Here is a 21,630-nt window from a genome sequence, read left to right on the forward strand (position 1 = left end):
CAAGCGCTTTGAGGTTTCATGAGAAACTCAAGACAGCTCTAGGAGGTAGTTAATACCACCAGCTCCATTTTACGGATGAGGAGACTGAGGCACAAAGAGGTCAAGTAAATTGCTCAAGGTCACAGTTACTGATGAAACTCAAGCACAAGCTGAGTCCAAGCACTCATCAAGGTGCCTGATACGTAGTACAGTGCCTCGTTGTTTTTCTGTTTGTTTTTTATTTTTATTCTTTTTTTTTGGGGGGGGAGGGAGGGAAGGGACAGAGAGAGAGAGAGGGAGACGCAGAAACTGAAGCAGGCTCCAGGCTCTGAGCTGTCAGCACAGAGCCCAACGCGGGGCTCAAACCCACAAACTGTGAGATCATGACCTGAGCCGAAGTCGGATGCTTAACCGACTGAGCCACCCCAGGTGCCCCATGCCATTTCCTTTTTTAATGATATCATCCAAAAGCCACAGAGAGGAGAGGAAAGGGAAGGAGGAGTGAGGGGTGGGGGCATATTCAGAACTCTTAGGTAATAAACTGGCCAAAGAATTTGAGAGCTGGAAAGGATCCCAATGAGAGTCTAGTCTTCCCTTTGTTAATTCAGGCCATAGCACTGAGCACCAGCTAGGCTGGGCCATGGGGACTCAGAAACAAATGGCACATGATCTCTGCTCACACACACTGGGGAGAAAGACACACACAACCCAAAACATAATGTGCTAAGAGCTATATTAGGTATATGTTCAAAGTGCTACAGGAACACATAGGAAGAGTTAACTAAATTTAGTCAGGGGTGGAGGCTTAGAACTTTTACAGAAGAAGGGGCATCCCTGCTGGATTTTGAGGACTGAATAAAAGTTCAGTTAAAAAAAAAAAAAGAAAGAAAAAAGGTAAGCATTCCAGAAGGATTCAAAGAAATGACCTGCAAATGCCGTGCATTAACAGTCCTGTAACATGAAGCATTCTCAGGTGTGAAAATAATGAAAGATAAAGTCAGGAGCCAGGATGGATCTCAAATTTCATAGCACCCGGCCCCCAACCCAGCATCCCCTGTGCTCTTGCCCTTTTCAATTATTCTCTAGAACTGCCCAGATTTCCCTTTTCCAACCGACTCAAGATTCCTTACTTTTCTCGTAGGTGACCTCGCAGGCTGGGCCCTGGAATCCAACAGGACAGATGCACTCACAGCGGGATTCTGAAAAGACAATGCAGACAGAGTGTGAAACACAATTCCTGGAGTTCAGCCCTCCACATCACTTTGCCATTAGGTTAAAATAGGGGAAACATTTAGTTGAAGGGTTTAAGATAAGAAGGTTCCATGCTAAGAATACCCACTCCTTCCCTGAGGGTCTTGTGCTCCTGAAGGGTGGTTACTGCCTGTCACCGGGAACCATACGGAGTTGCTGAGGGGAATTACTCGTGAGCTCATGTTTGACCCAGCGGTGTGAGTTTCCAGTGTTGGAAGCTATATTAGTGGTCGCGGAAGCCAATGGTCACTGGTGCTCAATTTCACCCCGAGCCATCTAATTGTCCAGCCTCCGCTCGAACACTCCAGTGATTGGGAACTCACTGTCCTCAGATGTCTCGTCCCACCTTTGGCCAATTCTGGCCCTTTGGAAGTTATTCCTTAAGTTGATCTGTAACATGTCACCTTGGAGTGACATCTGGATCACAGAGAGTCCCTTCACAGGATTATCCTTTAGAAGTCAGGCCCATGAACAACCCTGTCTCTGGCTTCGTATTCTCTCTCACACTAGTGCACATCCTTAGGTGGGTTCCAGTTTCTAGGTCCAAATTTCACATGAAGGCAAGGGGAATTCAGCAACCCTGGATCACGACGTTGAGCTGATGGGCAGATCCCATTTCTTGCTGACTTCCTCCCCACTTCGATGTCTCTGTCCTGACAGCAGAACTTTCCAGCCTTGGGCTTTCACTTATGTCTCCGTTGCTCCCATCCACCCTGTCCAAGAAGCTAGACACATACTCCCCAACCTCAGTTGGGAACAGGTCTTCTCCTGTCTCTGCCCAGTTGAGCTGGCTCTGTCCACAGAGGTTCTGCCCTAACTCCAGCCGGCTCCCTCCCTGGGTGCAGATCTGCTGGACCCAACTGCACCTGACACCCTCTTTTGGCTTCATGCTGGACTGGACTCTTCCTTGGCCATCATGACAGGAACACAAGATCCCAGGCCTCAGCCAACCCCAAATTTGCCCTGCTGATTTCAGTGGCCCCAGATATGGCCCCGGAAGTTAGGAATCAAGTTCAAAGGGCCCATCCTTGCTGCTGCTCCCCCATCCCCCCATCTTCTCACCATGCGTTGGTCAGGATGTGCACAGCCTAGGCCTGCTACTTCAGTTGCGTGATGTTGCCACCTGCCATGTCCATTGTGGCTGGAACCAAGGCATTCCGGCGGCCAGGGTAGATGACCTAGTTGCCTGCACTCTGACTTCTTGGGAAACAGGCTAACACTTGTCCTACTGGTCAGTACACTTCAGCGGGAAAGTCCAGCTTTCCCACTGGTTTGTAAGCTGGTGGAATCATGGATCCTGTCTGCCAGCGGATTAAGCTGTGGATCAGCTTCGCAGCCCTGATGCCATCGTGCAATCATCTGGTAGGCTTTTTCAAAGGCCGATCCCCAGTGATTCACTTTAACTAGTTCGGGCTGAGACCCAGGGCTTTGTGTTTGTGCAAAGCACCCTGGGTGATTCTCACATGCAGCTCGGGCTGAGCTCTGCCTTAGAGGAACATCGTGCTATTTGCCCATGAGCTGCACCTGAGTAGGGGCGGGGGTGGGGGGGCGGGGCGGGGGGCCTCTGTCCAATCCCACCTCATTGTGCTCCAAGGAGGCGGAGACTTCAGCAGTTGTGAGCCACACCCTGGCTGCAGATTAGAACTACCTGGAGAGGGTTTACCCTTCCTGACGAGGAGCTTTCTCCAGATTCTCACACAAGGATCCAGGTGAGGGCCCGAGCATCAGTAGCTCTGGGTCTCTTGAATGCCTGTTCAACATGGAGAAGCTCAGTTTACGAGGCTCCAAATGGCCAGGGGGCTCTTTTTGTCCCCCTGAGAAAGCAAAGAGGACTTCATGACAGACCCTGGGGCCTCAGGAAGAGGACCAGGGATTGATCTAGAACTCTTCTTGAGATAACTCTGGAGGGCATATGGATTTGATGATGTGTTCTGGCCACAGCACCAGCCCCTCCAGATAACGTCTTTCACAGGGACACCAGCTGCCTGGAAACGGTACCTTTCAGGACAGGAACTCCATTCCCTTGGCAAGGAGCACAGTGGCAAGAGCTGACTTCCTTCTCAAACTCCTCCAGGGCCCGCTTCATGTTTTGCCTTACTGTGCTGGAGTAGGCGAAGTCTGTGGCTGTCACCAGTTCATACAGAGGCTCTGCCTGGGGAGAGGAAAGGGATGTATTTCAACAGAAAATATTCACCAAATAGAAGAATAACGCAAGGGTCCGCAGGAATGAGCAAGGGGTTGGTGCACGGAGACGGGTGGATTCATCTGGAACCGGATGGATGCCCCATCCTCTGTTTGAACCATCCTATCCAATATCCACAGATAAACTCATCTGAGATCAGGTCAACTCTTACTGAATACCTCCTAAGTGCCAGGCATGAAGCATGAGTAATGAGTAACATAAAATCCACACTCTCAAGAAACTCGGAGTCCAGAGATAGAGACACGGTAACAGATTCTTACAGCACAGCAGGTCCGGAAACGGTGGAAATGTGGAATGCGGGCAGAGGAGCAGCTGGTTAACCTGCCTGTGGTTGGGGAGAGGAGGTAACTTTCAAGCAGCTCTTTGAAACTGTTCTAGAAGTTTCGTCCCAACATGGCTCCCCCATCCCAACTTGGCAAGAACCATTCACGTCATGCAAGAACCACCATCACGAAGCCTTTCTCCAGCTCCCAAGTTCACAGAATATCTTCCCACTATGAAGTGCTCAGAATACTGTCCAGTGCTCATCTGATACAAAGTCTCTTTACCCAACACAAATTCCATCTCTTTGCTCCTCTGTGGTCATTCATTATTATTATTATTATTTTATGTGTTGAAATCTCTTTTCCTTCTTGAATTAAGAAGGTAAGTTGCTGGAGATCAGGACTATATACTGCTCAGGTCTGGGGTCTAGAGTCTAGGGTCTAGCCCCAAGCTTAGTGAGAACAGCTAATAAAAGTGGATGGTCAACGAAAGGGGGTGGGAGGCTTCATCAGGGCAAAGGCAGCTGGCTGGGAGGAGAGGGGCGGAAAACAGAAACCTAGCCACAGAGAGCGAGCCGCTGGTCACCAGCGAACCTGGCAGGGTGCGACCAGAGGAAGCCACAGATGGCTGTGGGCTAGGAAAAGCCTGGGAAGAAGTGCAAAGAGGTAGTTAAAAATGTTTGGAGCCTCTGGGTCCTACTTTCAGCTCCAGGGCCAGGTTCCTCTCCAGATTTTGTCTCTGTTCCTGCCCTAATCCAGCTCTGGAGAGTTTAGGGTCTAAATGCAGGCAATCATACCTAATAGAAGCCTCCAGTGGGAAGAAAATTGCTTCCATTTCTTAATGCGTCTGATGCTGACCTTCGCTCCAGTGGGCAAAGCAAGGCCCCTCGGTGGTCCCATTGTCTCACCGTTTTGTGGTCAATGAATTGATCCAGAGGCGGTTTGCAGAAGCGTCCAGCCTGCTGGCCGCACGTGGGGGAGGGAAGGGGGGTTGGCTGTATACCAGTATGAGCTCCTCCAACAATCCGTATTCCCTGTCAGAGCACCTTGTAAGGCTGCCTTTAACCCCCAGGCCTTCTCCTACCAGCACGGAGATGCGCTCCAGGACAGAAAGCAAGTCAGTGGCAGAACCCGAATAAACCTCCTCCATGTGTTGTGTTCTAGAAGCTTTGCTGACGGTTCACAAACGTGAGCCCACTCCGTCCTCACAAGGTAGCAATTATCAGCCCCGTTTTCAGATGAGGTTAAGTGACCTGAACAAAGTCAAAGAGCTCATTAAATAGTATTTCCAGGATTCTAACCCAAAGCTTTTGTTTTTCTTACGAGCTCGTGATAATTATTGATAAAAATGGCTTCATTATTCCCATTTTCCAATTCCTATACCAGCGTTCCCCAAATTTTGCAGACTGGGGTTTGCCTTGGAACCGAGCAGCAACTCCTAGGACTCTATAGCTCCCTTTTAATTCTAAGTTAATATGGCATGATTGTCCCTTCTTTCGTTCGTTTCTCTCTTTTCTCCTCTTCTTCCTTTCTCCCCCGTCTCTCTTCCTTATTTCTCCCCCCAAAACACAGTCCTAACTACTCATATTGACCACTGGGTCCTATGCACACTTGCCCTTGTGAACTTGCCCTTTTATTTATCATATTGCTGCAAAGAGATGGTCTTCGCTATTTATTAAACTCCATGCCCTTCCTTGTGACGGACCCTGGTGATCACCATTCTTAATGATAACGAATAATTACTGGAATGGTAGCAGTAATCCGGTGCTGAACTAAATACATACATTCTCTAATTTAATCTTTACAACAATCCTATTGAGGCAGACAGTCTTCTGTATCCCCATTTTACAGATAGATGAAAAAGCTGTGGCACAGAAAAGTTAAAAAGATGGACCAGAGTCACACAGTCAGTAAGTGGCCGAAAAGGATTCGAACGGTTAGCATTGTGGTTTGTGTCCTTTCAGTGAATATTTTTGGATAGTTAAATGGACAGGTATTTACACCAAAGCAGTGGCATGAGAAAAGTGCAGTTTTACAGTTTTATTTTCCACTTGCCTCACTTAATAGCATATTATAGGCATTTCCCCATGCTGTTCAATATTCTTTGACACAAATTTTTTAATAGGTATAGATGGTTATATAAAGTGTTGTTTCAATTTATATTCTCATCTCATTTTATGAAAGTGCCCATCTCATTTCTCTCAATGATATTGAGTATTACAATTTTTTTTTTTGAGAGAGAGAGAGAGAGAGAGAGAGAGGGAGAGAACCTCAAACAGACTCCACTCTCAGCACAGAGCCCTACACATGGCTTGATCGCATGACCCGGGGATCATGACCTGAGTTGGATGCTCAACCGACTGAGCCACCCAGGCGCCCTGTTGAATATTATAGATTTTTAATCATTGTCAATTTGATAGGTAAAAAAATATCATGTTGTTACTTTTTCATTTCTTATTCCTAGGAAAGTTAAACATTTTGCATATTTATTCATCATCTTAGTGCTAAGAGTTGTCTATTTCCTTTGAAATGTGTCTTTCTTAGAAATTGTATCATTCTTTATACATTTAGGATTTTGTTTGTGGCAAAATTATCTTGTGGGGGTGTTACCTGTCATTTAATTACATTCATGGTTTCCTTATTTGACATCCAGAATTTATTTTGGGGGGTGAGCTCCAATGGCTTGAGTCTGACATTATCTTACCAGGCAATGTTACCACAACATCTGTATTTTAACCCTTCTCTTGGTCAGAGTAATTTGCTGCTAGAGAATCTTTGAGTACAGCGATTTAGAAAGGTACGGTGGTCACACCTTCAGAAAGGTGTGATTATCACTGCTTACCAAGTGATCAGCTGCTTTTCTTTCTGGATACATAGCAGGGTTGCAATTCCCTGACATTCTAAACGGCAGGTTTGCACCATGACTTGTTTTGAGCAGTGGAAAGAGAGCAGAGGGGGCGTCCTTTCCAGGGTGAAGCCTTCAGGACAGAGTGAAGGGACATATCCCCTTCCCTTACCAATGCAGCGGTGATCTTCGGAGCATATGACCACATCAAGCCTTCGTGGCCCGGATCCCTGAGTGGCAATGCAAAAAGCCCCCTCCCCAATATACTTTGGGCATGTTGTGTGATTGAGAAATAAACTTGTGTTGTACTCAGTCCCTAAGATTTGGGAAGTTTTTTCACTGCAGCATAACCAATGCCTTCCTGACCTCTGTGGGAACACCATTCACAACTATATCTTTTCCTTCTACTCTGGGCAATGCCTGAGCTCTATATAGTAGCTTCTCCATCAGCTTGGACCTCAGATGACAACCCAGCCACCCTGGCTACTTATAGAAATGCTCACGAGTGGTTGAGTTTGTGACTGGGTTTGCCAGTCCAACACAGAATCTCCCCAGTTACAGCTGAATTTCAGATAAACAACAAATAATTTGGTCATACCAGTATGCCCCATGCAATATTTGGGGTATGCTTATATTAGGAAATTATCCATTATTCGTCTGAAATCCAAATTTCACTAGACATGCTATATTTTCCATTTGCCAAACCTGGCAATTTTTATGGGACTCCTTTAATAATGCAAAGTGTCTTTGGGATTTTTTTATCCATTAACGACCGTTTCTCTGGGCCCCGAGCTTCTCCTTCACGACATTGTCACTACACTGCCTTCAGGCACTTCATGTTGCAAAGAATTCTAAGACCAGAACCACCTTTATTTTTTTTTTAAGAATAGGGTTGTTTCTAAAAGTTAAAAAAAAAAAAATCACATCATAGGATGTGTTTCTGTATTGTTTTGCTCTCAGTACTTTTGCCCACTTTTCAATGAGTTCTGCATTTTGTGTCATCAGCTCAGGGACATTTCCCTTATTATGTCCGTGATGAATGCCATCTTCAAATTTAATCTTGTCTCTTTCTCAGGAAGAAGTCCTTGAGTTTCAGATTTCTCCTTCTGTACTCTCTTCCATCATATTTCTTTTACGTCATTGTTTTAATCTCTTTGTCTTTCGCTGCTACATTATGAGAACGTTTTTATGGTGCCTTCCCACATCACTGACTCAATTTTCTGCAGTGTCAATTCTGTTCTTTACAGTTTCCAATGTAGGCTTTCCTCTGCTATTGTGCCTTTGGTTCCGTGTAGTCAGCCACTTCCTTTTTCATCTGATGAGTGTCTAATATCTCAGCATCTCTTTTTTCTTTCCTGAATTCCTCATTTGCTTAAAGCTTACGATAAAAAGGCAAATGCATTCCAAAATTTACTTCTATTTTTCCACTTTTAGATGTAGGCTTGTCTTCTGAATCTTGAAGGTAATTTCCATCTTTTGCGTTTGGAGTTTTCTTTCTGTGTCCACGGCCATTTGTTAACTCTGGGCAAAGAGCCGTTTCTCTGGGTCGAAAGTCTATCAGTGAACAGTGTGAGGGGGCTCTTCGGTGTTCTTCTTCCCCGCCCACCTGGCTCCTATGCCAATCGTGTTTCAGGTCTTGATCCTCAAGAATGCTTTATGCATTCGACCCCTGGCCAACACTCTGTCTAGGAATCGCCTGTCTAGTGGCTTCTGCCGTCCTGGAAAACAATCGCCGCTCTAACTACCTGGCGGGCTGACTCTGCAGAGAAGAATTATTGTGAGATAATGTGGAGGCATCTGCAGTTTTCTCTTGCTGGAAAGAGTGCATGGAAGAGTGGGATGTCCAGAACATACGTTTCCAACTCACGGCAGGGACTTACAAAAGGAAGGGCTTAAAAGTCTTCAGTAACCTCACCTCCCCAACTCCCGAAAACATCTCTGCTTCCTTCACCTTTTCCGCCTTTCAGCCCACACACCTGACAGTGTGATACTTTCTACTACATCACACACATGCTGGGCCTCTCTGCCTTTGGTAAAGTGCTGCATGCCTAAGACCGTGTTCAGGCCTGAGATGCTTAGCATGCTGGCCTGCCCTACCTGTCTTCCTCTCTTCCTTCCTCTCTCTGTCTTTTTCACACACACACACACACACCAGATCACATCACATGCCTGACACTTGACATTCCCAATGGCCGGTCTGGCACATCCAACCCATTCAGGTAGGTGACCAGGGAAAACTCCATTAATTCTCGGTTTTGGGGAAAAAAAAAAAATCAGGTAAGGTGTAAGTGACAAGTAAAGACCAGGGATCTATTTTCCCCTGAGCTCTGTTCACTCCCATGCGCATCCGTGATTCCGAGCAATGTCACCACACCATCAGCCAACCCCAGAGTTCTCTGGAGCTGCGTACAACCTACAGCTGACTTTATTCTCCTTGATGCGTGTCAGCAGCTGTACCCTAAGTGTCACTACTGAAAATGGCAGAGGACAGGATTTGAATGGCAGCCTTCTGTTCTGCAGCAACTATGCATTTGACATACAAATTAAGACACTGGGCAACTGCCAGGATTGGGAGCTGCAGAGCATCACGTGAAGAGCTCCGGTCCCTCGTCACCCCTCCTTGGCGGCAAGACGAAGTCCCGGGGGTGGGGTGGAGTGGATGCCAAACAACCAGTGAGTGTACAGACAACAGCAAGGAGAGGATGGCCCGAGATGGAGCACGGACCCCGTGCAGAGGTCCCCACAGGCAAGGACCTACTACCGCTGATGTGTATGACAGTCCTGTTCTGGCAAACGTCCTCTTAGTTTAAGGTTGCAAAACTGCTCTTGTGTGGGTGACGGTTGGTTGGGATCATTAGTTTTTATTCACCAAACCCACAGGAAAGTCTGGAGGGGAGGGAAGACGTCAAAGTCTCGGGCCCAGACCTAACAGAGACTCTTGCGCAGCCACAGATGGATGCTCCCTCTGTGACCTCGATTTTCATCAGCCACAAAACGGAGGTAAGCACATGCAGTTTGAGGATTAGATGCAATAACATGCCCAAAGACCCTGGCAGAGTGTCAAGAATATAGTCGGTGCTCAAAACGTCACTGATCACCATGAAGTATTACCCTGTCCTGTACGACGGTCATGGCTGCCCGGGTCTTACCGGTTAGCACAGAGTGTATGTTTCACACTTGCATCTTTCTGCCTCTCCTCCAGCGGCTTAGTTCCTCTCACTCTGCAGGAAGTTAGCAACTATTTGTTGGTTGAATGAATGTTAAAATACGCAAATAATGCCTGGAGAGAGTCTCTGACCAAATGGAAACAGTATCAATTTAAGAAGGCTGGAACTAGAAGCTGACGGTTGATTTCCTTTAGCAACTTGGGGGCCTGAGTGGGAGGGAGTCAGGGGTCTGCAGCTGGTGCCCAACAGTTATTTTGTAATCGGTCCACTCCAGATACATTATCTACTATAATGTGTGTGCCTTGAGATTAGGGTGTGGGTCTTCTTGAGCTCTGTATCCCCCAGCCTGGCTCCTAGTAGCCCCTCATAAGCTGTTTACTGAATAGAGGAAAGGGTGGAGAGGGCAGCTCCCCAGATATACCTTAATTTTGATGATGTCTGGGTTGTACTGCACGGCGTCTCCCCACTCCTGCATCAGGTCCGCGGTCGGCAGCTCCTTATACGCCAGGGCGGTGATGTGCTCACTTGCCCCTCCTCGCACAAGGACCACCAAGTCATCCACCATGGTGTCTCTCTTGTTTCTGTCTGGAATCGACACAGAGACCTGGCATGTCAGGGGATCCACTTCGGCACCCTGGAATTTGCTGCAACCCAACCTAGTCACCATGATACTCACTAAGCTCATCCTGGAGGTGCCAGTAGACAAGATGCAATCCCACCAGCAAGGAAGTCACGACGCAAAGGGCAAAAGGCAACTCACCCAATCAAATAGGACACAAGTTGGGGGCAGGATAAGGAGGGGACATCTATAAACGCCAGTCACTGAGTCTATGGAAGATAGATACCTGATGGATATTCATATATACGGAGAGATTGATAGGTCATAGATACGTAAATAGGTTGATAGGGAGATAGGTTATGGATCATTAATGTGTCAGCCAGTAATCTTTAAAAATTTTTTTTTTTTTAACGTTTATTTATTTTTTTGGGACAGAGAGAGACAGAGCATGAATGGGGGAGGGGCAGAGAGAGAGGGAGACACAGAATCAGAAACAGGCTCCAGGCTCTGAGCCATCAGCCCAGAGCCCGACACGGGGCTCGAACTCATGGACCGCGAGATCGTGACCTGGCTGAAGTCGGACGCTTAACCGACTGCGCCACGCAGGCGCCCCAGTAATCTAAGTGTTGTATTAACTCACTTAATCTTCACAATGAAATAGGAACTATATAATCCTCATTTTGCAGATAAGAAATCTCAGGCACTAGGGGTGAAAAGGTTGATCCAGGTAGCCTTGCTGAAGCTCTAAGCTACGTCTCTTCTTTGTATGGGATAACAGAGGCGGGAAAATGTGTAAAAGCTGGGCTTTGTGTGTGATAGATACCCACTAAAGAGCGTCTACTATAATATGATTATTGTTTTGATCTATGTAGAGTTTCCCAGAAGGCCCTCAATCATATCAGTGAGTCCTTCCCATTCTAATTTGTCCATTCACCCCATGCCAAAAGAACTGTCTCAAGTGACCACTTAGCTTTGAGCCCGCAACCCTGTGCACCATAGAAAGGACTCTTGTATACTGCTGGTAGGGGGACAGCGGTACAACCGTTTTAGAAAACAGCTTTGCATTCACTAGTCCAGAAAAAGTACACGGTCTACAACCCAACAATTCTACTCCCGGGTGCATTCCTTGCAAAATAGTTGCATGCGTGTGCCAGACAAGCACAGAAGAATGCTCTAGCAGCAGCGACTGCACTTGCGTGAAACGGGAAATAACTCAAATTCCACAGTGGGACGGACAAAGTATTATATTCATACATGAAAATACTAGGCAGCAATGGCAAGTAGCTGTAGTTATACACACATGATAGTGAACGAAAACACCACCACCACCCAGAAACTGAAAAGAGTATATTCCATCCATATAAAGTTCAAAAACAAGCAACGCTGAGCCGTATTGGTTAGTGATCCACCTGGTGGTAAAACTATTAAGAAAGGAAGGATGTGTTTAACACAGAAGCAAGGATGGTGTTATCTCCAAAAGGGAGGGAGGAGTTGGCAAGTGATGAGGGTCCTGCCCAATATTCCATCTGGTGACCTGGGCAAGGGATCACTTTACAAATCTCCTTTTTATTTTTTTAAGTTTATTTATTTTTGTGTGTGAGAGAGAAAGAGAGAGCGAGAGTGAGAGAATGTGCACATGGGAGAGGAGCAGAGAGAGAGGGAGAGAGAGAGTCCCATGCAGGTTCTGTGCTGTCAATGCAGAGCCCAATGTGGGGCTCGATCCCACAAACCATGAGATCGTGACCTGAGTCCAAATCAAGAGTCGGACGTTAACCAACTGAGCCACCAAGGTGCTCCCTATGAGTCTTCTTTAAAGAGTACCTAGGGGCACCGGGGTGGTTCAGTCGGTTAAGTGTCCGACTTCAGCTCAGGTCATGATATCACGGTTGGTGAGTTCGAGCCCCGCGTCAGGCTCTGTGCTGACAGCTCGAAGCCTGGAGCCTGCTTCAGATTCTATGTCTGCCCCTCTCTCTGCCTCTCCCCTGCTCATGCTCTGTCTCTGTCTCTCAATAATAAACTTAAAAAAAAAAAATTAAAGAGCACATGTGTTCTGTGCATGTCTCCCTTATGGGACCTATCTTCCAACCCAGCCCCACCAAAATGAGCAAATAAACAATATCAATCACACATCAGTCAAGAGTGCAAGGGATCGTTCTAGGCCAGCAGTTCATTTTTGTCGTTGTTTTATTTTGTTTTCCTTCAGGTGTTGGAACTCTTTCTCCACGTACGATCCCCAGTGCAAGCTCAGTAAAGTGGAGTCGGTGGGGACTGCTCTTTGAGGTGCAGCAGAGGCCGGGGCCTGGGGCCCTGCTGATTGGTCCCTCTTTCCTACTCTACTTGCTGTGTTGATTCCCAGCTCCCTGGAATGACCTCCAGGTTCCCTGCTCCGGGACACTTGGCTTTGATACCTGCCCCCTCCAGTCTGGTCTCCCGTGCCGAGCGGACTCCGCTACATTATTTATGGCTTTGCCTGCTTCTCCAGACTCTACCCCACCCATTGTCTCGGAAGGACCAGCCTCTTCCCCTGCCTCCCCCGCCTTCTCCACCGGCCTCCAGCCAGGCCCGCTCCTGGCCCCCAGAGTAAATTTCCATTGTCATTTTTTTCCTGCCTTAAAAACAACCTTGCCGCTTTACTCCCTGAGTGACAATTCCAACGTGCCCTCCTTTAGGAAGCCGGTCCTGATTCTCCAAACTGGCTTTGGTGCCATTGCTTCTTTAATTGTTTGCCCACCTCATGTGAGCGCCACGAGGGTGGGAACACAAGTTCATTCACTTTTGTATGCCTAGCACATAGTAGGAGCTAGGTAAGTTTTTATTGAGTGAATTATGATTTTATTTTTTTTTATTTTTTTTTTATTTTTTTTAAAAATTTTTTTTTCAACGTTTTTGTTTATTTATGGGACAGACAGAGACAGAGCATGAACGGGGGAGGGGCAGAGAGAGAGGGAGACACAGAATCGGAAACAGGCTCCAGGCTCCGAGCCATCAGCCCAGAGCCCGACGCGGGGCTCGAACTCACGGACCGTGAGATCGTGACCTGGCTGAAGTCTGATGCTTAACCGACTGCGCCACCCAGGCGCCCCAAGTGAATTATGACTTTAATTGAAATTCCTTAGGATATCCAGTCTTTAGCTTGAAGAAAGATTCGGTTTGGGGGGGATGCTAAGAAGGGAAAGATAATGAGCACAGATTTCACATGCCCCTGCCGCTTACCTTTTATTTCCCTCAGAATACCCTGGCATGTGCCCACGGACACACCCAGACTGACGTAGACCTCCTCGATGGCAGCACCGATTTTGAAATCATTCTTGGCACAGGCTTGGACGTCCTTAAGGGAGTAATCTGAAGGAAGCAAGAAAAGAGGCCCATGACCTAAAGGTCATCCACCCTGTCACCTTTTCCTGTCATCGATTCCAGAAGCCTTGCCCTTCCTGGATGTCATGTCGCGTGACTCAGGTTCAAATCAACGGGTGGCCAGCCTGATGACCAACAACGCAGGCAGCCATGACATCAGGGTGGAGGCCTCATGAGAGGGCGACAGAACCTTCCCCTTTCAGGGTTCTCAAAGGCTCTGAGGGTCTTTGCTGCCCTCCCGAGAGGGGAAGTGCTCAGAGTTGTTTTCTGAGCCTCTAGGGGTCGGTCCAGTAAGTACAGTTTGCTGTAGTGTGTCCTCCTTGCCCTGACCCACTCTTCTTTAATCTTTGCTGGAGTAGAGAGGGCAAGTTCATTAATTAATTGAGGTGATATATTTAAAGTGTCTGGTCTAGGACCTGGCAAAGAGAAGGGGCCGATTTCTCTTATTTCTTCTTCATTTTTGCCTCATTCCCCACTTGTTTCTCCCTAATTCTCCCCAAGGCAAGCTCTCCTCCTGGGCTTGCTCAAACTTGGATGTGACTTGGTCAGCACCTTCCGCGGTACATTGAGGCCAGGCAAGGAGAGGAGAGCAGTCCTGACTACGGAGTTCTCCGGTGGTATTAAGCGTATATCCGTTTTCCCTCCCAGCATGTTCCTGGAAATATGAATTTCATGATCACATCTCTTGTAATTTTTGCAATAGTAAGTATTATAAGAAAATGTGCTTCCGTGGTCAAGTAAGTGTGACCAGCGTTGTATCAGAGGAGGTGGACAGGTCATTTTATGGCAGTAGCCTCGTGGGATGCTAAAAGTGGGATCCATTATATGTTTCCCCAGTTTGCTTGATAACAGAATCCTTTTGCAGGAAGCAGTTTGAGGAAATAAGAAAAGTGCTCTGGAAACCAGTGGTATGGAGGAAGGTATCCTTGGCCTTAGTGAGAATGAAGCCACACCGGCATAAATTTACATACATTACAGACCATGTGTCCTCTTGCAAGTGCAATGGCCTTATAACCAAGCCCTGGGTCCTCCACTGTGAACGGTGTGACCCAGGGCAGGTCACCTAACGTGGCAAGTGTCAGAACCCTGGACTGGGAAGCAGGAATCACACCTTAGGCCTGCAGATGGTTACAAGTGGTAAGTCCTGTAATTACATCCACAGGGAGAAGAGATTGCCAAGGGGCATCAGGAGTTGGATGTTGGTTAGGCGGCTGTGGTAACAATCTGCGATCCTGCTACTTAAAATGGGGTTTACGGATCAGCAGCAATGACGTCATGTCAAAGCTTGTGCAGAATCTTGGATTTCGCCTCAAAGTTACTGAGGGGACTTGCTAATCAATGAGAAGGAAAAAAATACAGTCAAGGTTGACTCCTAGGTTCTTGGCTTAAGCCACTGGTTGGATGGTGAAACCATACTGAGATGTGGATGACTGTGGAGGACACAAATTTGGCAAAGGAAAGCAAAAGCTGACTTTCGGGACACGGTAAGGTCGTGATGTTTGTTGGGCATCCAAACGGTGATGTCAAGGGGACATTCGGATGAGAGCTCTTGGGTGCTGGGAAGAGATCCAGGGGGAAACATACACTGGGAGTTCTCCACATATCGAAGACATTTAAAGCCATGAGACATGGATGCTGTTGTCTAGAGGAAATAGTTGTAGAAAAGAGGACTGCCCAGACAGAGGGCTGGGCGGAGGAGGACCCACTAACAGGTTATAAAAAGGAGACATCTGCAAATGACACTACAGCCAGGGAGGGAGAAGGGAACTAGGAGCAAAGCCTGTAACTCTCTCCCACCACCTCACAGAGCTCGTGTGTGCCCCGGCAGGAGAGCCATAGTCCCCTGGGCAGCGTACCTGCTCTCTCCATGGCCTCTTTGTTCATAATGAGTGTGTATTCGTAAATGCCCCCCAGCACGGCCTCTGTGATGTAGTGGGTCCCGAAATCACGGAAGAGATCTCTGTACTCCCCGTAACTGTACTCCAGGGGCAGCAGCTTGACTCTCTGAAGGAGTTCGTAATGGAGCATGAGGCTTCTGGGCTTCAGCTTGTAACGTGCTACTTCAAGGTCAGAGCGCGCGTGCAGAAATGTGCTTTTCTAAATGAAATACCAACATGGGAAAAGCAGACCTTTAAAGTTAGGAATCTGGAACAAGAGGATGAACTTTACAAATACCATCCGATGTTCCTGGCCTGGGGTCGTCACTCTTACGATTCCTTTAGGATACTTGGGGGAAGACGGTCTCTTTGACAAGCTTTCATTTCTCATAAATATTCCGACGTCCTTTCAGCTTGGGAGAGTTTGCTCTTAACTCACCTCCTTACGGCGGCAAAGAAGGAACGAGAAAGGTAGGTGGCCAGAAGCAGAGATGGCAGGGAGCAGCAGGAGCACTTTGGGGCCACTCTGGTGGGATACAGGGTCTGCCTGCCTGCAAAGGCAGCCTCTTTGTTTGGGCTTTTTAAATTCCAAAGAAAGGCCGCTCAAGAAAGAGTGAAAGTGATGCCTTAGGAAGGCTAGGCATTACAGCGCATGGCAAGAGTCAGCCAGCTACAAGCCTGCACGCCACATCAGGTGCCTGGTGTTATAAATAGAGCTTTTTTTAGGAGGCAGCCACGCCCTGTCGTTCGTGCGCTGTCCATAGCTGCTGTCACCCTACCACGGCAAAGGTGAGCACCTGTGACAGAGACCCTATGGTCCTACAAGGCCTAAAGTACTTACTATCTTGCCATTTACAGAAAAAGTTTGGTGACCCCTGGTGTGGGGGATAGGCTGAGAGATGGTGATGGGAGGTGATGTGCAAACATCCTGATGTGCAAGAATAATCTGAGGTGAGAGTTTCCTATCCTTACTCTCACCTCATTCTAGTTCTGCCCCAGAGACTCATGACTCTCCCTTCTTCCTTACCCTTCCAAGCTAAGCAGTGCTCTGTTCACGATTTGTCTAAATACTGTAGGTTTCTTTTCCTGCTCGGGTTTGGATAAAACCTTCCCGCTCATCTCCCTCCGTTCTCTGGCCTGCCGTCAATGTTCCAATCAGAGCTGACGTCTTAAAACCCTGATGGTATTACAGACATGCCTTGTTTTATGGCACTTCATGGACACCGTGATTTTTAGAAATTGAAGGTTTGTGGCAACCCTACGTTGAGCAAGTCGACTGGCACCGTTTTCCAATAGCATTGGCTCACTTTGTGTGCCTGCGCCCCATTCTGGTAATTCTTGCATACTTCAACTTTTGCATTGCTATTATATTTGTTATGGTGATCAGTGATTATACCCTGCCGAAATCTCACATGATGGTCAGCATTTTTAGTAACAAAGTATTTTTCATTAAGGTATGTACATTGTTATTTTAGACATAATGCTACTGCACGCTTAATAGACTATAGCGTAAACATAACTTTTGTATGCACAGGGAAACCAAAAAATTCATAGGACTCACTTTATTGTGAATTCACTTTATCGTAGTGTTCTTGAGCTAAACCTGCGATAGCTCTGAGGGATGCCTCTATCATAATGCCCCTCTGCGCTTAAAACAAAACCGTGCAGGGGCGCCTGGGTGGCGCAGTCGGTTAAGCGTCCGACTTCAGCCAGGTCACGATCTCGTGGTCCGTGAGTTCGAGCCCCGCATCAGGCTCTGGGCTGATGGCTCAGAGCCTGGAGCCTGTTTCCGATTCTGTGTCTCCCTCTCTCTCTGCTCCTCCCCCGTTCATGCTCTGTCTCTCTCTGTCCCAAAAATAAATAAACGTTGAAAAAAAAATTTAAAAAAACAAAACCGTGCATTGGCTCTCTATTGTCTCCTGAATAAAATCTATTCCCTTACGGTGAATATAAGAACTCACACCCTGTCCCCTGGTAGTGAAGCGTTCCTCCCCATACCTTACTACTTTCTGCCCCCCACACCACACTTCAGCCCTAATCCAATTTCTCACTGTTTGCCAAATCTATTCTTTTCATGATACAATTTTGCACATGCTGTTCCTTTTGCCTTAAATGCTCTTCTCTCCCTTTTCGTCTCGACATGCGTCTACTAATATTTTCAATACTTCTTAGCTGTTGCTGCCTATGTGACACCATCCTGTATTTCCCAGACACACACACCATTTTCCAGGACTGCATTGCACTTTGCTTATATTTCCTTTATAGCACAAACCAGGCTGCATTACAACTGTTATTAAAAAAATTAAGAATTAGTTGACTGCATACACGTTTGCCTCTCCCCCTAGACTTGTGAGCTCGAAGGCAAGAATCAGGTTGTATTTGTCTCTGGACCCCAAGCCTACTATAGTGCCCAGAACACTGTAAGCACGCTATCACTGGATATTTGAGTCAGGGAGGCAGGGAGGGAGGGGCTAAGCAGGAGCAGGCTTTGTTTCTCCCCAACAAAGTATGATCCTTTTCATTAATACCACCCTCCATCACTGTATTTCAGTCTTAACCACCTACTAGGTGCCATTCTAAGTCTAAAGATGGAAGAAACAGCCTCTGCCTCCAAGTTGCTCAGAGCCTAGAAGGAAAAACAAAGACAGTAACAGACCCATTAGCATTTACTACTCATTTTCTCCTGGTTGGTATTTCAGCAGCAGAGCCCTTTCTGAGCCCCTCACCACTTTCTCCTCCTATGAATCATTAGAGACGACCTGGTCTCCAGGTTCCACTCCGATTAATTTTCTAACACATTTCACCCAAGCTGAAAACGCTTAGTGGCTAGAGAATAAAATGCACCTTCCTTGCTCGGGAACTCAAGGTTCCTCAAGGCTGCCTGTCACCTGCTTCTCCAACATCATATCCCAATACTTCCCAGTCCAATTACTCCTCTTCTACCAACTCACGGGCTTTGACCTTCATCTTACGGGCCAGGGGGAACAGGCGACATGATTAGATTAGTATCATGGAAACGTCTTTCTGGCAGCACGTAAATCTAGGGGCAAGTTGGGAGACAGGAGACCCCTAAGGCGGGGGCCACGCAGGAGGTGCAAGGGTCCGGGCTACTTAAGATGTAATCAGAGTTAGATTAAGAAATATTGGAATGTGACACTGAAGGATCTGGTGGCCAAAAAATGTGGAGATGAGAACAGAGCGAAACAGGATTCTGAAATGCTTAGGTTGGAAAACCGGAAGGAAACAAATGCTATTTAGCACAGAAAATGTAGGAGGAAGAGCCTGCTTGGAGTGTCAGCGAGGCATCCAGGTAATGATGCCCATAAGAGTGTGCTGTACAGGACAAAGTGTAACAGAAAGGTCAGAAGCAATAATGAAGGTGTGTGGCTTGCCCTGGTGGCGGGGTGGGGTGGGGGCAGTGGGGGGGGGGGTGGGGAGGGAGAATGAACAGAGGTCAACTGGGGTAGCTGAAGGGTAAGAAGAGAAGATGGCCACGAATTAAATAAAGAACAGGTGGGGAGATTAGACCCCAGAAAGGAAAGTGATGAGGAGCAGAAAGCAAGTGGGAGGAACAGGTGCATGATGGTGTGGCCGACTCCAGCGAAGGCCCCAAGCCATCCGACAAGAAGGGTCTTGGGTGACATCCTGGAGGGGGAACTTCAGCTGAATGTTTAGGACAGAAGTTAGATCGCTAGAGGCTGAAATGTCTCCAGAGTGGATACGGTCTGGGAAAGCTACCTGCTCAAGTTTAAGGAAAACCACAAGATAAAGCTCATTGGAAAATGAGAGAATGTAAACATAAAAGAAGAAAATAATGATATGCCACACTGCCCGGCCTTTCTAAGAAGTCAGTTCAAGGAAGACCACCCTGTTTTCTGGTGAACAGATTTTCAGGACCACGGAAATACAGGCTGGTTGCTAGGCCTAGCAGTAGTGGGGAATACAGACACAGCTGGGCATGAAAATCGAAATGTATGCATGGGAACTGAAGGCCAGCAAAGGGTACTTACGGTGTGAGAGAATCGTTTGATTCTGCGAATAAAATGTTTGCCGTTAGCACTCGCGCTGTTAATGCCAATTTCAAATATTCCAGGTATTTTTAAACCAAAGCCGGAACTAGACACGCTTTTTCCTCTCTCCGTGATGCTACGTTCAAAATCTGAGTACGACTCATATTCTGTCAGCACAAATTCGTATTTGCCTTGGGTCTGAGGGAAGAAAAAAGAAACGGTTTCTTACTTGCTTTGACTCACCTCCGTTCCGTACAAGTCAACAGGTACCCACTGAACTCTTAACATGTGCCGGGCTCTCAACTAGAGCCTCTGGATACAGGAACCTCAGAGCCAACTGTGTGCCCAGCCCCAGGGCTCCTAATCCAGTAGGAGAGTCAGACTGTGGGTGATACTCAGAGGTGAGTGCGTGATTTGGGTTTCAACTGGCAGAAGTGCAGGAGGGCATTCTGGCCTGGGGACTCGGCTTAGGCAAAGGCACATGGGTGGAAAAGAACAGAATGTACTCTACGAAGTAAAGGGATTCTAGGGTAGCTGACCACGAAGACGCAACAGTGAGGGGAAGGGACAGGGGTCGTGAGGGAATGTGCTGTCATCAAAACACTGAGGTTTCTGTATTACTTGGTCGGAAATTTGGACTCAATCCAAGATGAGCCAACATGGATGTAGCTGAGCCTCCAGAAGATCATTTTGGGACAGCAGGGTGGTCGGACTAGAAGGGCTGAATCTGGAGTCAGAGAGACAGGCTGGTGAGAAGGTTGTAAGGGGAGAGCAGCTGACAGCTGATGAGGTGTGGTCAGAGGCGGTGCAGTGGGGACAAAGTGACAGGGGCAGGGAAGTGCCTCCCGGAGAACTTAGAAGAACCATTTGCTCAAAAATCCATTCTCGTTGTTCTGTGCCCAAGGTACTGCCTCGATGTCCTTGGAGGGACCAGTCCCAATGGTCTCTGCCCCCACATATTGGCTTCTGGTTGCCTGCAGATCCCATAACACTAAGCTGCCGAGGAAGGGAGCTGAGGTGAGTCCGACTGTGGCCTGGGGTAAGGTTGCCTGAGGCGGAACGCGTCCCTGCCATTTTCTAGTTGAGCAACCTTCGACAACAGGCTGAACCTCTGTATGCTCAATGTCTTTTTTTTTTATTTTTTAAAAAAAATTTTTTTAACGTTTATTTATTTTTGAGACAGAGAGAGACAGAGCATGAACGGGGGAGGGGCAGAGAGAGAGGGAGACACAGAATCGGAAGCAGGCTCCAGGCTCCGAGCCATCAGCCTAGAGCCCGATGCGGGGCTCGAACTCACAGACCGCGAGATCGTGACCTGAGTCGAAGTCGGACGCTTAACCGACCAAGCCACCCAGGTGCCCCTCTTTTTTTTTTTTTTTTTAAGTTCATTTTTATTTATTTTGAGAGAGAGAGAGAGAGAGAGAAAGCGAGCGAGCAGGGGAGGGGCAGGGAAAGAGGGAGACAAACAGAATCCCAAGCAGGCTCTGTGCCGTCAGCCCCGCACCCGATGCAGGGCTTGAACCCACGAACTGTGAAATTATGACCTGAGCTGAGATCAAGGGTCGACGCTTAATGGACTGAGCCGCCCGGGCCCCCCTGGCTTAGTTTCTTCATGTGTCAAACGGAGACGATGTTTGTCCCTCCCATTGGACTTGTTCTGAGGATTGAGTCTGTATGGATACAACACCACACAGGGCCTGACACAGCACTCCAAAAGCACTGGCTATGCAGAGAGACTTACGATGTATGTCCTGCCAGGTCAGGGGCTATTTTAACTGGGATGGTAACTCAGCTGCTCTGAGATCCTCCCTTGAAGGTAGAGGCCCCAGGGGTGCCAGTGGGCACCGCGGGGGAGGTTGTGTTTGTCCACGGCTCATTTATTTTTATTTTTTCTTTTTTAGCCAATACGTATGTGTGAGAGAGAGAAGAAGAGGAGGAGGAGAGGAGATGGAGAAGGTCGTAACCTAGCCCTTGGAACTGCATAATTAATGACAGAGAACAAACTATGGGTTGACAGAGGGAGGTGGGTGGGGGGGATGGGCTAGATGGGTGATGGGTATTAAGGAGTGCATTTGTTGGGATGAGCACTGGGTGTCACATGTAAGTGATGAATCAATGAATT

The 21,630-nt window shown here is 47.5% G+C and overlaps 1 protein-coding gene across 2 annotated transcripts in view; it reads right to left on the reverse strand.

Moving 5' to 3' along the window:
• Positions 1-21,630, reverse strand: part of C8B (complement C8 beta chain) — a 54,348-nt gene that overhangs the window by 18,135 nt on the left and 14,583 nt on the right. For both annotated transcript variants that reach the window (XM_086717098.1, XM_025935398.2), the window contains exons 6-11: positions 19,509-19,706; positions 15,478-15,718; positions 13,481-13,609; positions 10,130-10,293; positions 3,229-3,382; positions 1,110-1,178 (exon numbers count right to left, since the gene is read on the reverse strand). In XM_086717098.1, the coding sequence (XP_086573224.1) occupies positions 1,110-1,178; positions 3,229-3,382; positions 10,130-10,293; positions 13,481-13,609; positions 15,478-15,718; positions 19,509-19,706 (955 nt within the window). The remainder of the gene's footprint in view (positions 1-1,109; positions 1,179-3,228; positions 3,383-10,129; positions 10,294-13,480; positions 13,610-15,477; positions 15,719-19,508; positions 19,707-21,630) is intronic.

The sequence above is a fragment of the Puma concolor genome, chromosome C1 (assembly GCF_028749965.1).
Source record: "Puma concolor isolate L17-30 chromosome C1, mPumCon1.1.hap2, whole genome shotgun sequence".
Classification (NCBI taxonomy): domain Eukaryota; kingdom Metazoa; phylum Chordata; class Mammalia; order Carnivora; family Felidae; genus Puma; species Puma concolor.